At 42.8% G+C, this 21,547-nt stretch overlaps 1 protein-coding gene across 2 annotated transcripts in view; it reads right to left on the minus strand.

Moving 5' to 3' along the window:
• Positions 1 to 17,147, minus strand: part of rasa3 (RAS p21 protein activator 3) — a 39,623-nt gene extending 22,476 nt beyond the window's left edge. For both annotated transcript variants that reach the window (XM_005724197.1, XM_005724196.1), the window contains exons 1-3: positions 16,944 to 17,147; positions 3,223 to 3,340; positions 1,343 to 1,446 (exon numbers count right to left, since the gene is read on the minus strand). In XM_005724197.1, coding sequence (XP_005724254.1) covers positions 1,343 to 1,446; positions 3,223 to 3,340; positions 16,944 to 16,998 — 277 coding nt within the window. In that variant the 5' untranslated portion in view covers positions 16,999 to 17,147. The remainder of the gene's footprint in view (positions 1 to 1,342; positions 1,447 to 3,222; positions 3,341 to 16,943) is intronic.
• Positions 17,148 to 21,547: the final 4,400 nt, after the last annotated feature.

Below are 21,547 nucleotides of genomic sequence, written 5' to 3' on the forward strand. Positions count from 1 at the left end.
TTGTGGTCACAAGTTTACATACCATAATCATGGGCATCAATGTTTCACGATAATTTGGGGGCTTTTAACGATTTGTTTGAACTGTAACGATCATGTTTGACTTTAGCTGGTAGTTTGTCTTTGCCAGCAATAAAGGATTTGTTTGACAGCACTCATTGGATTGATCAATACTGAGAACAATGGAAATGTCCAAGGAACTCAGTGAAGATCTAAGGAGAACTCAAGATTTACACAAGTTGGGAAGGTCTCTTGGAGTAATTTCCAAACAAGTGCAAATTCCAAGAACATCAGTTTAAAAACTGAATGTCAGTACAAGTTATTCTGATGTTTCACCTCAAAATCCAAACTGCCAACCTCAGATGAGAGGTTTTGGGCAGAAAAAAAATAACATTTTAAAAAGGAAATAATGCATCCTTAGCTGTTGCTGTAATTGATGGTGTTTGAAAAGGTGTCCCAACCCAGAACAGAGAGAAAAACATCAATGAAACATCAATGAGTCTGCACGTTGCCATGGAGACAGACACTGGTACCTATTGATGGTTCTGTAGAAATAAGTATGAGAGACCAGTCGCCCACGATTGCAAATCAAAACACAGGAAGTGAAGCGTGGTTGAGTCTGCGGTAGGTGCTGGACTGGATCAGTGGGAGGGACGCTCTTGTTCCGCTCTGACTGGCTGTTTCCCTTTCATTTAACAGCTGATGTGCTGAGCATGGAAAAAGGTTAAGTCAGCTAAATGTCAGCTGTGACCTTCACTAAGGTGCTATTTTTGATTTTACACCCTCAGCACAAATGAATGGTTTCACCAGGTGCGTGCATCCACCTAAACGAACTTCCTTGCAAAAAGAATAACGACACCACCGCCATGCTTGCATCGTTCTGCATTATGCTCTCATGCAGCTGTTTTTCTTTATTTAAACCTGTAAAAATCTCGAGTTGTGACTCTGTCACTTATCTGGCTCTGCCTGCCTACGATGGAAGCGCCTAATCAGATACGGCTAACAATTTAACATCCAATCACAGGACAATGCCTAAAAACAGTGGGAGGTTTGAGTAAGAACAGTAAAAACCTGTGGTGAGTATATTTACCATGGCCCCCCACGCAACATATAACTTGTTTGTCTGTGTTTACACTTATACACTGAGCTGCTGCACTGAGGTTTGTCTCAGCATGCCTGCTCTGGGACAGAGGACAGAGAGCTCAACAGTTGAAGCAAAGGGTGGGTGGATGGGGTGGGTGGGTTTCACACTACAGAATTTTGCCTTGGTTTCAGAATCGTTACGCCCGTAGCGAGAGGTGAAACGGTGAGGTTTTTTTATCGAGAGGAGCAGTTGCCTACTCACCGATACTGGAGTCCCTTCTGAAGACATCCCTGTCGAAAATGTAAAAGGAGAGGTGCCTGAAGCTACGCGGGATCTCGCAGTAGAAGTCCTCCCCGTAGAACGGACTGCAGGAGAGAAGAGAGGAACTGTGATCAGTCTGATAAAGCAAGCTGCACGACTAACACAGATGGCGAGATTTTGAAAGTTGAGAGAAGAAATTCAGGTCACATGTCTGCAACATGTTCTGGACAAAGAGATATAGCAAAATGCAGATTCAAGTCACGAATGCAATGAAAGGCTTTGGAATTATTCAAAGAAAAAATGATCGGATCTTTCATTATCATGTGAAACTATTGGTTTAGATAGAGAAGTCATACTGAGAAAGACAGTGTGCAAGTTTTTCTTGGTATTGTGAATGCAGTGGGTTTCAGTACCACTGTACCCCTTTACAGCCTGTTGTGAACCATGCCATTTAAGTGGTGCTGCATTATCTTCGACACCAAATAACTGCCTTTTAATTCATTTATTTCATCTTTGTCTGGAAACAGCGTCATATTTTAAAGTAATACTTTTACTTCTATAGCAGTATTTCAATGTAAAGTATTCTATGAAATACAAGCTGTCGTGCTTGGAAAGTAACAAAGCAGCCTATCAAGTTTAAAGTGAGCTAATCGATGGACTGGTTGGTTAATCTGCAAACTATTCGTGCCTCCAAAGTATTTTTCAGTGTTGTCTGAACAGGTGTGTCTTAGTTGGGGTAAGGTAAGGGTACATTCCCCTCTGTGTAAACATCACAGCCACATTTATTTTCCTTTCCTTGTTCAGCAGTGATTGATTTTGTCAATGAATCACATGAGACAATGAAAATAAAGCCCTCGCGGGCTAAGTACATTTCGACTCCATCGATTTAGTCTCTGCTTTCCCTCAAGTGTGAGCAACAGCGCAGATATCATAAAGTGAAAATAATAGTAGTTTATTGATCTGAGGAACACCGGCTTAGTCTGTTTAGATGGCTCATTTTCTCCATTGGCGTTGGTCGTATGTGAAGATGTGACAACCGTAATCCCACTCAGATGGTCTCAGTCTGATGCCAAAAAAATACAAATATTAGGACATCTTTCCTATATTTCATCTTGTTCTCCTGCCCTAGATGCATCTGGACAACAAGCAGACTGAATGTTTTCACGTCGTTTGTAGTGACGCGTTTCGGTTGGCTTGGAGTTTTCTCTGCGTGAACAGAAACCAAACCACAGGAAAAAGCTACAGATTACAAACTCATCCACTGGTTGAGACCAGAACAAACTATAGGTCATATATATGTCAAAACATCTTTAGGCCGTACTGAGGTTTTGCAGACATGTGACCACTAACCACATGTAACCATGTAAACGTCTGATATTTTAGATATGTAACAGTCATTGTGACAGTATAGGTTTAAGTTAACAAGTCACACAGGTCTGGAGACTGGTCTGCAAACGGCAACAACTGTCGCTAGGGACAAATGGACAATATTTCCTGAACGGCTGACTTAAAACTTTTTGTGATTTCTTTTGTGATGGACACTGCACAACTACTCTCGGAGCTGTAGTGAAACTGTGCAGCAAACCTGGAAATGGAGGAGGTTCGCCTTCAAAATAAAAGTTGTGCCTTTTAAAACATGTTGGCTTTGAACCATCTCCACTATGGTGGACACGCTGACATCAGGTGAGACACCTCAATCGTTTTCCCTTTCCAGCTGCCATTTTTAATACTCTGGTGCTTCTTTTTGTTTAAATTCATGATCAGCTTTGCCTTTAGGTATCATTTAAATGTCGCAACTGCATATTTCTGTAACTACGCACCAAAAAGTTTAGAAGCAAAGTTAAAAAGACAGAAGTAAAAATGGACAGGTGGGCCTGTACCAAAGTGACTTCTCCACAATCTTGGTCCTGAAGACTTCCTCTTGGTCCAGGTTGACTGTGCAGTAACAGTCCCTCATCTTGTTTGGCCCCGGGTACGGAGGGATGTTTTTTGCTTCTCCTGCACAATGAAAAGAACAAAGGGGGCATATTAAGTAGGAAAAAAACAATGTGTTTATTCAGGCTACAGGTCATTATTTATTAAAGAACTAGGAAAGGGTTGAAAAGAAACATTATGTAAAGTTTGTTGTTTTAGAGATGAGTGTATGAAGGAGGGAGGAGGGGTCCAGAGCTGGTACAGTGTCCCAACGCGCACTCTCATTGTCATTACCTAACCACATCCGACACCATGTATAATGAGCTTAGCTCTGCCAGGGCGGCTGTTTTTATGTGCAGATATATAAAACCGTGGCCTCAGAAAACAATGTGCGACATGTGAACGCCGTGTCCGCGAGCGTGCCTGTGTCTGTGATGTAACATCTGTGAATGAATGAATCTGCGTGGGACACTTCCTGTATGTCAAACATGTGTGTCAGCACTCCCTTTAACAAAAATGTGATCCAGCCACCCACCGAGACACACAAACACACAAACCGGAGAGGTGGTACTCTGGTCCCGCAGGGCATATTTATTCTCATTTATGAAGACGTGCATCCACTTTAGCCATTACCCTCTTTGCCCTGGGGGGGACTCACAGTGTTAACCATCATTGTGAACGTCTGCTTGAGTAACGCTTCATTGTCTGTGTGGTTATCTGACACTGCTAGCATACGCTGCTCTGTTATTTCTGGCTTTAAAACGTCTTCACAGTAAGAAGCATTAGTTTAAAGGGCGGGTGATGCTATTTGATAAATTGACACTTTCTCTTTAAGGCAGTACTTCTCTTTATCCACATTTCTGCCTTTTACATTACCTTACCTCATATTTAGCATGTCTCCTTATGTTTTTATCCTTTAAAGAGGATCCTATTAAAGATTTCTAGAGCCCCGATGAGGAACTCCTCCATCATCCTGCGTCACTTTGTATTTATCTTGGGAGTGAATCCACACGTTAGGAACCACTGCCTTATCATATGATACATAACAATATAAACTTTGATTACTCTTACTGCACCAGGAAACACATCAGAGATACTAAGCCAGAAATCTCCACTGCCGGGTTTCCGACCCTGCGGCTGACCCTAGGGGGGAGGGGAGAGAGTTGACATTTGACACCAAATAGCCGGGCGTGAAACTGCAAAGCAGATGGCTATCTTCAAATTATTTTTCCTGTTTGTCAGTATGGCTGCACATTAATGCAGCAGCCCCACTAAAGTTCCACTCAATCAGCCCTACCATAAATACTAAAACATAATTCCCCTGCTGGCATTATATAATCAAGACTTCCCGATAACCGCATCTTATCACAGAACCAGGAAGGTGGGGCAAGATGTTCCACATTTCCTTCAACGAATCCCACAAGGAAAATTCAAAACAATCAGTCAAATCAATGATTTGCTGACAATGCAAAACACAAGACGTGTCCTTTGAGCGTTTTCACAATGCGCTGTTGTTACTCCCACTCGTTTTTTGTAAAATAGATAGCAGGCAAGCAGCCAGCTGCAAGGAAGATACGATCTGGTGCCTCCACCTTCAGTCCGTGACGCTGGATAAACCTTAAACCCTCGCTGAGACAAAGACGGTGAAGTGCACCCTGTGGGGTCTGTAATACAACACGGTGTTATGACTGCTTCTCTGGAGGCTGATTCGTGAACTGCGTGATTCGTGCACTCAACAATTCACAATAACAACATTCATTCACAAATTAAGACGACACCTGAGCCCTGGAACAGGACACACGCAGCACCGCTTTGACGTATTGATGCAAACTATACAGCTCCATCTGCCTTTCAAGATGATGTAACTGCCTCTCATCTCTGTCTTTATCCCTTTACTTCCTACTGTCATTAGAGCTCCCTCTCATTTATTTTCTCATATTTACTTTATCGCCGTCCCGTAATCCTCCTCATTCACCCCGAGCACCCGAATTCCCTCCAATATCCGTTTTCCACCTGCTTTCATTCACGAACTGCAAGATTGCAGATTGCACTCATCCTGGTGACCAGAAACATCATGGGATTACCACAGCGTTCCCAGTGAGCGTGCTTAAAGCGTGCAAATGTGTTTAATGACTCAACTTAGTAAAAACAAAAACAAAACCAGCACAGATTAAATCAATTTTTTTTAAATCAGTCTTGAGATAGTTCAAGGGGTTAAAAGTTTCAAATCATGAGGTCTTACAAGTAGCTTGTAAACAGTGTTGTTGTTTTTTTTTACAGTAAAGTTAGTGGACAGTAAGTGGAGAACTGAAATTGTCCCACAGCAGCTAAACCAGCAAAGATATATCATCCACTTTCAGCTATTTATGGTTATTCTGGACAGAAGCTGCCGACACCTTTTGAATCTGATTGTGGGTTGAAAGATTGAAATGATGGTTTGAAGCTATATGTAATATGTGGACTGTATATGTATCTGGAAACATTAGGTAAAAACACAAAACTTAATCACTTGTGCGGTCAAGTTATTTAGAATAGAGTTTAATGTTCATACAAATTAGAAACAGCATAATGGGGGTGTTGACACCTATGAGTTCAACATAAAGAATATAGTTCTACGACTGCCAATGTGTCGTATCTCCTGCACATATTCAGGTCAGGTGATTATTGAAGCCTCTAAATGCAGCTGTTGTGATTTGGCGCTATATAACTAAAACTAAATTGAACTGAATTTAATTAAATGAAGGCAAGTTCGAAGTGTTCCTCATACAGCCATCTGAAACTGGCACCAAAAGTGAGTTAATAAAATTTTTAGTGTGAAAACGCACATCTTTTTAATCTTGGCTTCATTTTCCAGACCCTGATTGATTAGTAGAGCCTACACATTCCTGAGGAGCAGCCTGTCAGATTAAACATGATACAACCACCAGTCTCTAGGAAAAAAGCGTCCACTCCTGGACTGGTTAGCGAGTGGCTGCTGAGAGAAATCGGTCACAGTGAGGGTGGTCACTAGCAGATTGTCACAGTCACCCATAGTTTACATGGAAGACGCTGGCTTGTCTGCAAATGCTCACTAACTACTAGCCAAGCAGTAGCATAATTTGAAAAACTGTGTTGCAAACCTGAAACTGAGAAGACCTTGCTTCAAAGTAAAAAGGTGTGCCTCGATGCAAAATCCAACATGCTTCACAAGGCACAACTTCTACTTTGAAGGTGAACTGGCAGTTTCACTACAGTTCTGGGTCTTGGCTCATTCATGGTCTTCCATGAAAAACACGACAACCACGACCATCCACTAGTGAACAAAGCAATCTGAGGTTTTCCCCAACAGGAAATACACATTTTTACCCAGCAACCTGTGGTTGCCAGGGAACAACGGCCAGTCTCCAGGCCTCTGTGGCAGGAGCTTGAGCAATCGACTTCAGAGCAACTTCCTCCAACCTCCAGCAAACACTCCCCAACTGTTTGTCAGATGGTCGCGAACCAGTCTCTATCCCTTTGTGACTGGCGCTTTTATCACTTGATCCTACGCTGTCACACCCATAATGTCCAAACCTAGCATCTCATGATTAGCGGTCACTCGACTTCAACATCTCGATACTTAACACTGTGCAAGCAAGCAAACACACAACATCAGAATCAAGCTTGAAGAAGAATCTTCTTGATTTCCCACCTTCGGCCTTGCATACTGAACAGCCTGTAAGCACATCAGAACAGTTACTGCTTCCAGCTGCGTTACTGTGCAATTTACAAGCTAAAATAAAGGCAGCTACAATAAAGGATCACAGTGTTTCCATGCTGTGCTTTACTGAGGAACTAAATGAAACTGGCTGCTGCCTCAATGCTCAGAAAATGATCGTATGCTCTATAAAGACGACATGATCTGTAGTAAATACGCCAAACCATCTGTCTTTACCACAATTAGAAGTACAGTGTGACAGTTTCCTGTTCAGGAGAGGAAGAAGCGATGGACCGTTTTATTTATCCGGATGATGACCAGGAGAGTTTGTCAGCCTGAGAGTGGAGCATACAAACTCCACTTTTAGATATTTGTGTGTATATGTTTGATGGCGAGTGAGTGAGCCTGTTACAAAAGAAAAGATAAGCCTCTTCAGTAACCTGCCATTCATCATGTTAGATTAAAGACTTTATTATAAAACCAGAGTCTGTAATCCACTGTCTCAGCCTGCCTATCATTTTCTTCCTTTTATCCCTTTTCTCTTTTGGTCTGAAGCCTCCTTTGTTTGCGTTTTTATCAGTGCAGGACTTGTCTTTCACGCCTGCTTTCGTTTTCCCTTTCAAGATAAACTTTAACCTGATTTCACTTTCCCTACATCTCATGCTGCTTCCTTTTTTTTTTCATCTGTTCATTTTTCAACTTCTCCAGAGCTGTGTGCGTGTGTGTGTGTGTGTTCTCTCGCGATTCATAATAAGCAGAAAATATGGAAAGAAAACCAACAACAACAGCAGTTTTTCTTTTCTTTTCATCAAGCATCACCGCAGCTGCCCTTGGAGAATATCCTGCCCTAGTATCTGAGCAAAACAAGCAAACACACACACACACACACACACTTTGCACGTGTTTCTGTGTGCACGCAAAACAGGGGGAGGCACTGAGCTGAGATGACAGGAGAAGAGTGAACAGCCGAATGAGACACTTAAAAAGAAACCTTACATCCCTGCAGAGGAAAGAAAAAACAACAACAACGGAAGAAATGAGGAAACGGAAGCCGGCGAAGCCAAAGCGATGGATGCAGCGAATGTTCGGCTTTCTCCTTCTGTCGACCGGTTTCAGTCGGCCACGCTGTGGCGTACAGTTACAGACGCACCGCTCGGCTCGTTATTCTAATCCCCTCTGACACGAACACATTCGAGGATACACAGGCGCGAATGCTTTGAGTCGCCGTGGGCTCAAGTAGCAGGCCTGGGAAACGCAGGCTTTAAGAAAAGGAAGGGTGTGGGGGGTGGAGGGTTGTTACTGAGAAAAATACAAGCAGTGTACTCAATCAAGGGGGAGAGACGAGGAAGACTGCAGAAAGAGAGAGAGAGAGAGAGAAGTCAGCCAGATAGAAAACTGGAGAGCGGTTAGCTTTGGAGAGAGCGACAACAGGAAATGAGATGAGGAGAAAGGAATTTCAACTGGATCCAAGGCAAAGTTTAAAAGCAGCGAACAACCCAGTTGCCCCTGAGAGTGTGTGTGTGTGTGTAAGACGGAGAGAGACACCGTGAGAATGGAAAAGAGTGAAACTCATTTATATTATCCCTCTGTCTCCGCTCAGTTCCTTTGATGCTTCTGGGTAGAGAGTCAAAACGAGAACTGAAACCAAACTGTAAGACATTACAGTCTTTTCTGACTAAACATAAAAACATTACGCCCGCCCACCCACACACACCCACACGTATGCAGGCCTTTTTGGTGGACCTCCACAGCTGGCACTTTGTTCTTGCAGGAAATATTGCTTTATAATTGAAACCAAAAGCACAGCCCACATGTATTTTTAGCATCAGTTAATCTCCCAATCAACTTTTTTAGTATCTGATTAATAATTTGCCCTATAAAAATGCTCACTCTATGACTTTGCACTTTCAACGACAGAGGTTAAAGCAACAGTTGGGGGTGGGACAGTTCGGCACAAACGAGGCCCGACACTTGGCACAGTGCAACTCCAATGCTGACCGCGTCTTTCAAAGTTAACCTCAAACTGGTCCTGAGCTGTGAAGTCATTCTGCACACTGGGAGAATGACCTCATGTAATGTCCAGCAGCCTGAAAGTCCTATTCACGCGTGACAAAGAGAATAAGCAATCTTCTCTAAAACTGCATCCGTGCTTTAGCTATAACTGTCCAAGGTGAGCACTAATCAGTACGCCCAGTTCAGAGAATAAACACGGCCCAGGAGCAGATTACAGTGCAGTCAGAAATAAGCCACACAGTCAACAACAGGTAGCCACAATTACCGCTGCGAACCTGCACCAGGGCATCCTGAAACCCACAATCAGTGAAAACCTGTTAACCTTTTAAGACAGCCGTTTCGTGCTCGTGCTTCCGCCCCACCAGTTTCTTTGCGCTGCTGAAACCTCACCCACTCTGAGGTTTTTACAAAAGGAGGGGGCTGTTATAAGTCAGCACTGCTGCAGAGAGATTTACTTTCATCTAAGCATGGAAATCACACTTGAAGAATCAGCTTCAGGTAGAGGAGGCTACAAGGGGTGTGGTAGATAAGAACGGCCACTTTTTAAGCCTACGTGGGCTGAGGGTTTCATGCAAAAGTTTCACTAAACCATATAACAGATGCACTTGTTTCACACTCGGCTGTAGCCACATGTATGGCTCTGAACGTGTCGTTTTATCTGCGTGAAAACATTAAAATAACATTCTCTGGGATATCGACGATGAATAACTCTCGGCTGGCCGTCTTTTGTCAACATCCAGTCATGGTTGAAAAAAAACTCCTAAATTAAGGTTGAGCCACTGTTGAGCTCATGTCTCGACGTCACCTGGACATCCAGACTTTTACGAAAAAAAGAAAAGTAACAAGTTTCTGCAAGAAAGACTCGATCGCACGAACTGTTGGCTCTGAGGTCCACAAAGATATTTGCATCATAGGGTTTATTATGTAACATCAGGAGAAGACATGAGGTGGTTCTAATGAAAAACTGAGAATTCCCGGTTCTGTCTGAGAGTTCTTCCTGTTTAAAGGGAGTTTTGCTTTCACAATGTCACCAAGTGCACCCTGAACCATCCATTTATGAGGGGCAACCAATCACAAGCCTGCCTTAAGGGGAGCTGCAAGGGGGCTGGGAGTACTTGTTTCAGACAGATGGACTAAAGAGCTGCGCCAAACCCCAGTATTAGATAAATAAGTATTTCCAAACCAGGAATCATAGGTGTGGAAATGAACGTTTAAATCATGAATGAGACGATTAGTGCGAATTGAACTGTCTGTCCATTGGATGACTGTACCGCACTAGGAACTGCACTTCTTTAGGTTTGCAAAGACGCTTCGAGGTGCTTTCAAACGCACTGCAGCTTATCACAAGCTGCCTCCCATGAATCCAGCTGAGCTGTCTTATCCTGAAGTTTCCACCCAACCAGAACAGCTGCTGGAGGAGCATACATGGAACAGCATGGAAAACAAAGGGAGTTTATGGTTAAAGGCTGCACAGCACAGACTGTGTGATAAACCAGGATTCAGTTACTGATCAAACCCAATCTCTTTCTGCCGCTGCACAGAGCTAATGGTTACACAGATTCGTAAGTCTCAATGGAAAACTTGACTTGAGCGAAACAAAAATACACAACTACAAACATGCACACACACACACAACTGTGCAGGGACAGTTAGGCTTAAATTAAGCTCCGATCAGAGACCTGGTGCGTTCATTCGGTGTCACGTCAGCGTGTAGCTGCTGCTACTTTCACTGCTCTTTATTTCCTTTACGTTCTGGTCAGTTTAACCTCAACTCTGCCTCCGGGCTTTTTATCCGTTCACATAATTCTTAGAAATCTCTGTGTTTGTTTTTATGACTTCTAGAAAAAAAGCAATTAAACGGTGTAAAACGAGCTCTTACCCTCCCACCCGTTATTTTTCCACACACGCAGACTCACAAACAGGCTTGGCAAACACAAAGATACGTTATCTTTTGCAAGCACAGGAAGGGAGAGCGAGTTGGGTGTACGTCCCCGCATGTGGCAAGTTGACATTGCCGGTGTTGCCAGGGGAGGAAAACGCTGTTGCAAAACCAGATTTAATCAGCGTGTGTGCAGACGCCTGCCACACAAGTTCAACTTCACACGAAAGTCGTGACAAGAGGACACTCTGTGACACGGGAGTTTCTCTGTCCACTAAAAGCTTTCACGCTTAAGTCACTGCTTGCTGGTAGACATCTTCCAGTTCCACGAGGCATCTGAAGGACACGCGGGAGGAGCCGTGCTCTCCAGACCTCTATTTACCCGTGCTGACCCTGCATGCGGGGCCTACGGCAATGCTTCCACATTATTCCCCATTCTGTTTTCCCACGGAGGACACATTACAAACCGGATTATTCCACCAGCCTAAAGCCACCTACACTGTCTGCATCTGAACAGGTCAACACACACGTTTACAGCAGCAAACTTTTTTCCAACACACCTCGCCTTCTAGGACAAAATAGTGGACTGTGCTTATGCAGTGTATTAAGCATCTACTGTAGATGAATATCATGTAATAACAGCACCAAACTGATCTTGTTACTTCCATTAAACGAAATCAGATTTCAACGCTGCACGCACATGAACTGTTTCTGACCCCTGCCTTTCTCACGCAGCCACCCGTCACTCCGCATCTCCTATTCAGTCTGGACAGAATGAAGTTTGGGAAACTCTGTTGGCCACCTATCAAGAGAAAGGCAAAGCGAAGGGAGGGGAGGGACGCTCTGTCACTCCCAACCAAATTCTCCCTCCCAGCCTGAGCCTCTTGAAGTCAGCCGCGCACTCCTGTTTCCTGGACCGCCACCGCTTTTTCTCCTCCAGACTCTGTGCAGTTTCTTTCACTATGTGTTTTTTTCCCACTTCCAAAAATCACACTTGCATTGTTACGGCGCCATTAAGCAGTAACACAACAGTGCTGTGCCAACCAACATGAAGCCTATGAAAACAGTTCAGGGTGCGCAGCTTATGCGGAGAACCGATTCCAGACCAAACCGGTGACTTGCACTATGACACAATCAGCCAATGACCGCACCGTGAAAGGATTTAAACCAGGGATGTCAAACGTAAGGCCCGGGGGCCAGAATCAGCCCGGAAAAGACTCCATTCCAGGCTGCTGGACTGCTTTGGAAAATGTAAAGGAGGAAAAAGCTTTTACACTTTTACAGCTTCTCCGACTGATAAAGACCTCTCCCATGGCCATACTACTTATTAATTATAAGGAAAAAGGGATTAAATATGCAGATAAACTGTACAGTGACAGAAAGGGGAGGTTCCCTGGTTCAGCCTACTTAAGATTAAAGTGGGCTGTAAAGTCGGTGCATTTGCAAACCATGCATCCTGTATGTGACCTAAATACTTACTGTAACCCCCAAGAAGCATTTTTGTGTTTTGGTTTAGTGCTATTAGCAACATCTTGGTGGTTTTCAGCTAATTCTATACACCCCATAACCCACCCAGCACTGATATGCATGCAAATAAGTATTAGCTGATGAGTACAGGAAGCACTGAACAGCTGAGGAGACAGATATTTATTAGGTGATGGGAACCAGCTCCACATAACCGTTAATGACTGTTACGCACGACCCCGGCGTGGTGGTCGAGTAATCCTCTTGTTGTGTTTTTATCGTCACTCTAGTTAACCTGCTCTCTCAATTGTCTGATTTATTCTTAGCGCCGATTGGCTGCTGAAGGCTCACCGACGAATAAAAACGTTGCCAACTGGCGTTTCGGGCGTTCGTTCCTTCCGCCTCACCTCCATCGGCTGGTTTTTTTCTGCTGCTTTTACAGCTTTGTTTGTCAGCTATAGGTTGAGTTAGGAGTTACCGGCGCTACTGTTTTCAGTTTTGTTTGTTTAGGGGACCTATTGTGTGTCACTTCAGGGGTTTCTTCCTCTTTTGTGTGCTTGAGCCGGGACTCCCGGTCCCTTTTTTTCTGTTTGTCCTTTGTAGGTAACTCCATTTTCATTATTAAAAGCTTACTGAATACACGGCAGGTTTCTGTAAAACACACATTCAGGGAGAATTTTGGCAGTGCTCAAAAAAGGCCACAAAAAAAATCTACTGTCACACTTTTAAGGATTGTTATTCCATATTTTCTTACAGAGTATTTTTGCACAAGCTTCTTCCAACGCTTTACTTATTGTGTAGATTGTAAATTGTTATTGGCTATGGTGATAACTTTCCCTGATGAAGCTGTCAGAGGTGTACGCAGGAATGCAAACTTCCAAATGAGTCAAATCGGTAGGTCGGTCCAATTGCACTGTGTAAAAACACGGCAAAAGTACAAACAAACAAGAGGACGTCATGCCTGAGCCTCAACAACTTCAAGGTCTAACTGACCCATGGAGTGCATTTCTTTCTTAAAATACATTTTCAATATTTCATATTGCGGTTCACTTCCATCTTTGGAGGCAGTAAGTTTACTTCTTCGTGGCTTTTGTGCATTCTTACGTTCATTCAGCCCGACGTGCGCTGCCTGCATGTTAACGTCTTTGTTTCTGGGTCATGATGCATGGAACAAATCAAAAAAAAGGAAAATAAACAAAACCCCACTGCTCTAGAGCGCCACTAGTGTTTAAAAACTATACAAGTGACCTTTAAGTTTTGTGGGTTCAAGCATGTAATGTCTTAACATGCCCGCAGCAAGGTTTAAGTTTATATTCTTATTTATTTCTTCAAAGGCATGCACAGTAATTTGAGCCCAGATATTGTTTCAGTGTGTTTTGCACAGTGTTTGTCAGATTATGTTCCTAGCAGCAACAGAGAGGCCAAACGCACATATGTTGTTGTTAATTAGTGCAAAGTCCCAACTCCAGCTGTGCCACTGAGAGTTCCCATCTCTCCGAGCGCCGACACAGACACAGCCGCCGACAGACGGAGCGCAGCCTGCTCCTGTACGTGAGACACCACCTCTGTCCCTTTCTCCCTGCATCTCACTACATCTGCTTTGTATTAGCTTGTTGCCATGCAGGAAAAAACACAATTCTTTTGTAGTCTAGTCCAGCCAATCAGGAAGACATTTGGGGGCAGCTTCCTATTTCCTGCCTTTCCCCAGACAGTACAGACTCGGGCCCAGTAGCCCCGTTCAGTTTCCGACATTCGCGTGTTCCTCCAGGAAACTGAGACGAGTCATCACCTGGAACAGCGTTACAATAATAAGTCCTTCTTTCTCCCTCGCTGCCTCTGGTCTTCAACTATGTGGCAAATTTTCAGCTCTGAGTCATCAGCAAAATGTCTTCTCACGCCAAAGGAGAAGACTTTGATGAAAACAATGTGATGCAAGCGTTACACAGACATTACTGGGAGCAGAGCGCCATGGGAATCGTACTGATGGCAAGTATGACTGCTGCTAGGCAACAACACAGTATAAACTCCACTGTCATCACTGTTTGATGACACAGAAGAAAAAGGACGAAGGAAACATTGGGTCAGTGCTCGGAAGTGATGAAAACGCACAGTAAATGTTCCTCATGAGTGTCAGTAATCATGCCTCACTGGCAAAAGTTTACAGGGTAACACAGCTCCACTTTAGATTACATACACTTTATACCTCTGATGGAATACATTTTGCAAGCCGATGTAATACAACTTCCAACTAATATTATTTTTATGTGTTAATTTCTGCTTTATTTTCTCAATTAAGGTTTAGAGAGCAGTTTGGTATATAAAAAGGCATGGGTAAATGGACCTCAGCACATGTAAATCCATAATAAACACATTATATTTCAGAAAAACAGTAAAGAAAATCCAGTAACTTCCAGTCCAACAAGATGTCCAACAAACAGTCAAAAACCCTTGAGTGTAGCGAGTGTGTATCAATATCATCCGATATTTGTCTATGCAGCAGTGCTAACATTTACAAAAGTTTAAATAGCCAGGAGAAACACCCTTCGACTATGTTACCAGTGACCGCATGGTTTGTCCACCAGGGGGAGCTCTGCAACTTCCCTGTTAGGAACAATTGACTTTGGAATGCTACAAACAACAACCAGCTGATCTGAGGAGAGTCAGGCAAAATTTAAATATTTAAACAAATAACTATACATAACAAAATCAAGGAGAATGTGTTTTTGCTTTGTGTCTGAAAGATAAAGAAAAATATCGGCCGATATATCAGGATATCGGATTTTTAAATCGCCAAATATCGGTATGTCTAAAAGAAAGCTCATATTATACTGGCTTTTATGAAACCAACTAACAGTGAAATGCTGACTACACATTAATATTAATGCCTAAGTAGTTCTTCAGTAATAAAATACAACATTGTGTATGACACTCACAGCGGTCCTGTGTCTGCATTTGTTTTCAATACTGAAGATACATTCAGGTCTGGACTTTAACTGGTAACAGTTTTCTTTTCTTGAATTAAAGGATATGAGTCTTCCACTTCTTTCTTTTCTTGCATGAGCTGTAAGCAGACGTATATCTAGGAAACACATCTGTGACGGGAAGAGTTGCTCCAGTCATTCGGTTTTCCTGAACAGGAACTCAAAGCTGCTGGCCGGCTGAACACTCATTCAGAAAGTGCAGCAAACTAATGAGACCATAGTAATTTAAATATTCCAACTCTCCCTTGAGTCTGAGCATAGTATCTCACTGGGAGTACTTCATAAACTTGACTCAGGTTCTTTCTCCAACTTTCTCCTGGGAACTCACTTGGAGGTTGGAAGCTTGGAAACAAAGCCTAACTTCAACTGAGAAGCTGACAACCGGAGAGTTTTGTGCCCAGAAATACTGGCTGGCACACAGCTTGTATGTGTGTTTATTGTAAATTTTTATCCCCCCCACCCCTCCTTCATCCCTGTTCATCCCTTCTGTTGCATGTTTGGAGTCAAAACAAAGTGGACAGCACAGACGGGATGAACTGGGTGCCAGATGTCAGTGAAAAGGACCCGTGATAACAGTTATAGCACACAGAGGAAATGATTGTCTGCTCCCTGTGGTTTGATGTTAAAAAGGCAAACATGTGAACATGCTGTCAAACAGGTCAGACTGCTGCGGCATTTTGGACCACTTCCCCTCGCAAAACAAACGTCACAGTGTTCCCTCTGATGACACCTGAAACGTGTATTCAAAACTTGCTTTGCAAATCCAGTTTATTGTTAAGTATTTTCCAAAGTTAGCAACAGTCCCACAGATTCATTAACAAAAAAAAAAAGGAGCGAGTACACATATAAGACTGTTTTGCACAAACAATTAAAGAGTAATAAAAATGAAAGCAGGACTGTTGTTATAGCCGGTATTATCAATTCTTGCGCTTGATATATGCGGGCTTACATGCAGTTACTACTATATTACAGTTAGACAATTACATTAGGATACTGTCTTCTTCAATAAAGCACTCACTGCACGAGTCCTCATGGCTCCATTCACAAGATATGCGTGCACCACATACCTCCTAGAAACCGGGGTTACCCACTGGAGACTAGCTACAATTCTAAATATAGAAATCTGGGCTAACAATCAATAGCTAGACAGTCATGCATAAAGCTTTTTGGAAGGGGGCGAGTGCAGAGAAAGCAGGGATAAGGGGAGGAGGGGTGCAACAACATGACTGGCCGGCTGCAGCTTAGGCGAAATCAAGGCTTACTTTATCTGAGATACATAATACTATTATTAATAATAACAATAATAATAATAATAAAAACAGCCGGATGTTTGGTGTGCAGCCACACAGCTTGCTTCTAATCGGTTCAAGTCCGCATGTGGAGACTTCTATCAAACGCACATGATCTGGGTCCAAATGCCAGCTGCCAAATTCCCACAATATCCCCCAAAGCTTTGGATCTCTGGAAATTTCCCCCCCTTAACATTTTCATTTATGTAATTAGCCTGTGCGCTGGAAGGAAAAAGCGTGTGATTTGAATTACAATACCAGGCTGAACAACACAGATCCGAGTCCCTCCAGCCTCCAGCCCCTCAATGACTGCCTGCTTCACCCGTGAATACGGGGCCATCCATTGAGACGCTCAGGCTGGGGGTAGGGATTTTTTTTCTCTTACCTATTTTTATTTTAACGCTCTGGAAAACCCGGAGACCTTCCTCTTCTACCGCCATGCTTTCGCCGTGGCACTTTCCTTTATGACGACTAAATGAAGACGGTCCTCCACGGTGGTCGGTTCTGGCCTCTCCAGCGCACGGATATTCCAGGGGTTGTGCACATCTATGCTCCCCAGACGGCGATCGCGCTCCGGCTGCTGGCTGGCTCAGCTCTAACAAGCGGACTCAACCTCAGACCAACAGCAGCAGCAGCAGCCGCGCTAGAGGGGGTGTGGTTTATACGGCTCCGCCCACTAGTATATGCTGGGTGAACAGTGCCGGGCGATCTAAGCGCAGCGGAAGCGTTTTCACCAGGAAAACTGCTGTAAACAAAAGCTTTAAATTTTACATGTAAAATAATATTAACAATAAATTTGAATCGGACATATTCCTTCTTTGGAATAAGGTCTTAAAGGGAAAATATCACATTGCCTTGCATCAAGTTAATCTCACGTGTCCCAAAGACTTTTATTTATTATTATTACATTTATCATGTTTACATTTCAGCAGTTGCCCACAGATGACACCATCTGAGAGGCATGAGCTGTGATTTTAAATTATTTTTCATATTGTATTCACTCAAGTAAAAGTATGGTGAGTATGGTGAAAACTGAAGTGCTGATTCCACTTCTTTACTCAAGTAAAAGTGAAAAGGTACAGGCTTTAAAATGTACTAAAAGTATGAAAGAAACAAGCGGCTCCTCTGGAAGCTATTTTTGTCATATCCATAGAGCAATACAAATAAATTAATGCAAGGGAATATAAGCTTTATTTCAACTTAAGTTCTAATTCTAATGAGTTCTTGGATATATTTTATGTGGAACACACAAAGAAGAAAAAACAAAGGGAATAAAAGAGCAAAACAAAACTAACTCTGTTTGTTGCTGTCTGTGCTGCAAGCGGTGTCGCCACACCTAAACAGGAAGATGAATATCGTCAGTGGTTGAAGTGTGACTTGGCATGTAGGTTGTAGCGGTGTGGCTTGGGGAAAAGAACCACTCAGAAACAACTTAGTAATTTGTATTGTGAGCTTCAGTACATTTTGTGTATGGGCTGTAAAGAGCTGCTCACAACTGAATTCAACAAGATTTAAGGCGATGTTACAGGAAGTATTGTGGCTGATTTCCAAGACACGGTCCTAACAAACCTCTGGCAGACTGAGGCTCAGCGAGGGGCAGCCAGAAACAACACACTGTGGAGGAGAGCCAGAGATTAATAATAACTAATAATTAAATGCAAAGTGGTGTATAAAAGTAAAAAGTGAAGAAGAAGAAGAAGAAGAACCACTCCAAAAGCCCCCAAAAGCCTAGGCCAGTGTAACTACAAGGGGAATTCAGGGTCACCTGATTCAGCTATAACTATATTCTTTATCAAAAAGGAACAGTTAGTCCTAATCTTAAAAGTAGAAAAGGTGTCTTTCTCCCAAAGCCAAACTGGGAGCTGATTTCACAGAATAGGGGCCTGAAAGCTGAAGGCTCTGCCTCCCATTCTACTTTAAATACTCTACAAACCAAAAGTAACCCTGCAGTGTCAGAGAGAAGAGCCCTAATCGGGCCTGATTATTCAAGACCTTCTGTGTGAGGAGAAGCCAAAAAGGTAGAAATATGCTCTCCTTATCCCTGTCAGTATTCTTGCTTGAGGAATTTAGATCAGCTGAAGGGTTTTTCAGGGAGTTTTTAGGGAAACCAGATACCGGTAATAATGAATTAAAATTGTTCAACTGAAATGCATGAACTAGTTGTTCAGCATCACTCAGAGATTTTTTTTAAATCTTAGGAACGTTGCGCAAATGCAGGAAAGCATATTTGTTTACTAGTTTAATAATAACATGGCGTGTTATTCCTCACTTAACTCAATAACTAGTGAGAGAGATTTTCCTAATCCCGTCAAAGCTCAGAGTGCTTTGTTCTTTAATGCTAATGTAAATGTAAATCATCCAGAGGCTTACAAAGGTAAACGTATGTTTTCAGTGTTCTGGTCTGGATGTTATCAATTCATCACTCATCCAAGTGACTTCTTCAGTGTGAGGAGGTTACACAATAAAAGAAACTAGCACCGTTGCCTAACAATGACTCAGTTTCATGATTGTTAATATGGAGATCGCCATGACCACCGATCATTGGTACCATTCAGCGAGAGCTGGGGAATGGCTGCAAACACAGCATTGTAAGATGGCAAAAGATATATTTTCACATAAATGACCTCCTTGCTTTCCAGATCAAATCAGAGCTCCTTTTTAATGCTTTTATTCAAGAAATCTGGCAAGTTTATTGTTCCTCGTATCAATCTGACACATAATTTATTGAAAACCATAAAAACTTTCTGCGGGTTTACAAACACAGGAGTGACAAATAAACATTTTTACACATGCTTTGCAATTCATAGTTTTTTTTTTATTTTCCCCATTTCAGAACTTCCTTTAATTTCACATTCCTTCCTGGAGCAGCTAAAAACCCAACAATATTTCCCCCTAATCCAAATTCCCCAAACTCTAAATGTTGATTACCTGAATGCTGATAGCATGGCTACTTCTCCTTCCTGTCCAGGCACATCCTCATCACTGAAGGAGTGGCCACTGGCCCTAATATGTAAACAAACTGCAGAGTCCCCTGACATCTGATTAGCTGGAGGTTGTTTTGTTTCCCTGATGTGTAATTCACAGCAATTCTCCCGGCACCTAACAGCGTACACCCGATCCGATCAGTGGACTGATTCTTGGAGTAGCGTGTTTCATGTGTTCTGATACTCCTGACACATAAGGCCTTACCAAAGGTTTAGGCAGAGGTTGGCCTGCAACATTATTGATGTGCCTTTGCAGCTTTTCACAAATTTTCAGCTGGGATAACCACATTTACTTCGGGCCTGGGGATGGTGCTCTGTGTTAACAGAGCCCTCTTCACCACTTCTTCCAGCTTACGAGGCTGTGATTGCAGCTATTCCCCAGCAGCACCCTTTAGGGGTCACCACAGCATTTCATCTTCCTGCATCTAACTCTATACCTTACATCCTCCTCTGCCAGACGAGCCCTCTAAATGTCCCCCATCACAACATCCATGAACCTACGCTGAGGTCTTTCTCTTTTCCTCCTGCCTGGCAGCTCCATCTTCAACATCAATTGTGCAGTATATCAACTATCCCTCCTCTGCATATATGTAAACCATCTCACCTCGCCTCCTCAAAACTTAAAGCCAAGTATGATACACAACATTTGTGTAGACAAATTCCCTGCAGAAAACTGCACTGCCTCTTCACCTTCTGTAGGCATTAATCACTCCTCATACATTTGTGCAACACCATAAGGGTGGGTAGAATTGTAATTAACTGTGAATGGGAAATGTGAATGATTTAAAAATAAGACCAGAGCAAATCTAGGTTGCCCATGTGCACTCATGCACATCCAGCTCTGATCTGTCCCCCTTTCTCCGTTGTTAACCCATCGTCTATGAGCGTCAGCTCTGCATAGAGCAGCAGGAGCCAATAATGAATCTCTCCTGATTTTTTACTACTAAAAACAGCAAAATGATCATTTCTATAAGCAGTAAAGGACCACGGATTAACTTTTAATGACAGCACATGCTGCATATCTACGGTATTATGCTTTAAAATCAGTCACATGTACGCATAAAAATTTAAGCTTTACACAGAGTAAGTCCTCAAATATCATTTTGGCTTTCAGAGCCTGAACTGAGTGCACCGCAGTGTTTCATGCAGTTAAATATGGATTAAGTCATGGATTTCTTTTTGTCCTGTCTCTCTCCCCTCACCCCCAACCAGTCACAGCAGATGACTGCTCCTCCATGAGTCTTCTTCTGCTGGAGGTTTTGTCCTGTTAAAGGGGAGATTTTCATTCCCACTGTCGCCAAGTGCATGCTTAAAGTAATTTTTTTTTTATTTTGGGGGTTTTCTCTGTATTATTGTAGGGTCTTTACATTATAAATATAATATAAAATATTTGTAATAAATATAAAAAAGAGAAAGACCATAAATGATGAAAGAAAAATGTCCCAGTCACAGTGCATAGAGTCCTCATACACAGCATTGTTTAAAATCTGTACATACATGAATAAAATGCCATCAGCTGATCTGAATCATCACCAAAGTCTATCAAAACATAATGTAAAACATAGCCTTGACGACTGGAGACATTCAGCTGACATGGATTACGTTCACATTTTTGCCTCCAGGGCTGTTTCCTAAAGCATTTTATTCAGCGTGTAGTCCTTAAACGTTAAATACAGGTTGGGTGAAAGTTAAAGATGATCGCAGACTGGTCCTTGTTTTTCTTGTTGACTCTGACGTCAAGTTTAAATATAACAGATGGATCCGTTCAGGTGAAAGACACATCATCGGCCCACGCTTGAGCCTACTGGGCCACGCCCCTGAGATCACTTTAACCACATTCCTCAAAATAGAACGGCGCTGGCCCGCGCTGCTCTATAAACCCAGCAGCCCAGCCCAGCAGAGATGTGGGGCTGAAGAACAGTCGGACAGTGTCTGCAGCAGGAATAGGAACATTTAGCTGCAGTGTTTCTGCTCCTGGCCGGTGTGCTGGGATTAACTGTGACTA

Source organism: Pundamilia nyererei, unplaced genomic scaffold (assembly GCF_000239375.1).
Source record: "Pundamilia nyererei isolate P.nyererei 1_Seehausen unplaced genomic scaffold, PunNye1.0 scaffold00011, whole genome shotgun sequence".
Classification (NCBI taxonomy): Eukaryota; Metazoa; Chordata; class Actinopteri; order Cichliformes; family Cichlidae; genus Pundamilia; species Pundamilia nyererei.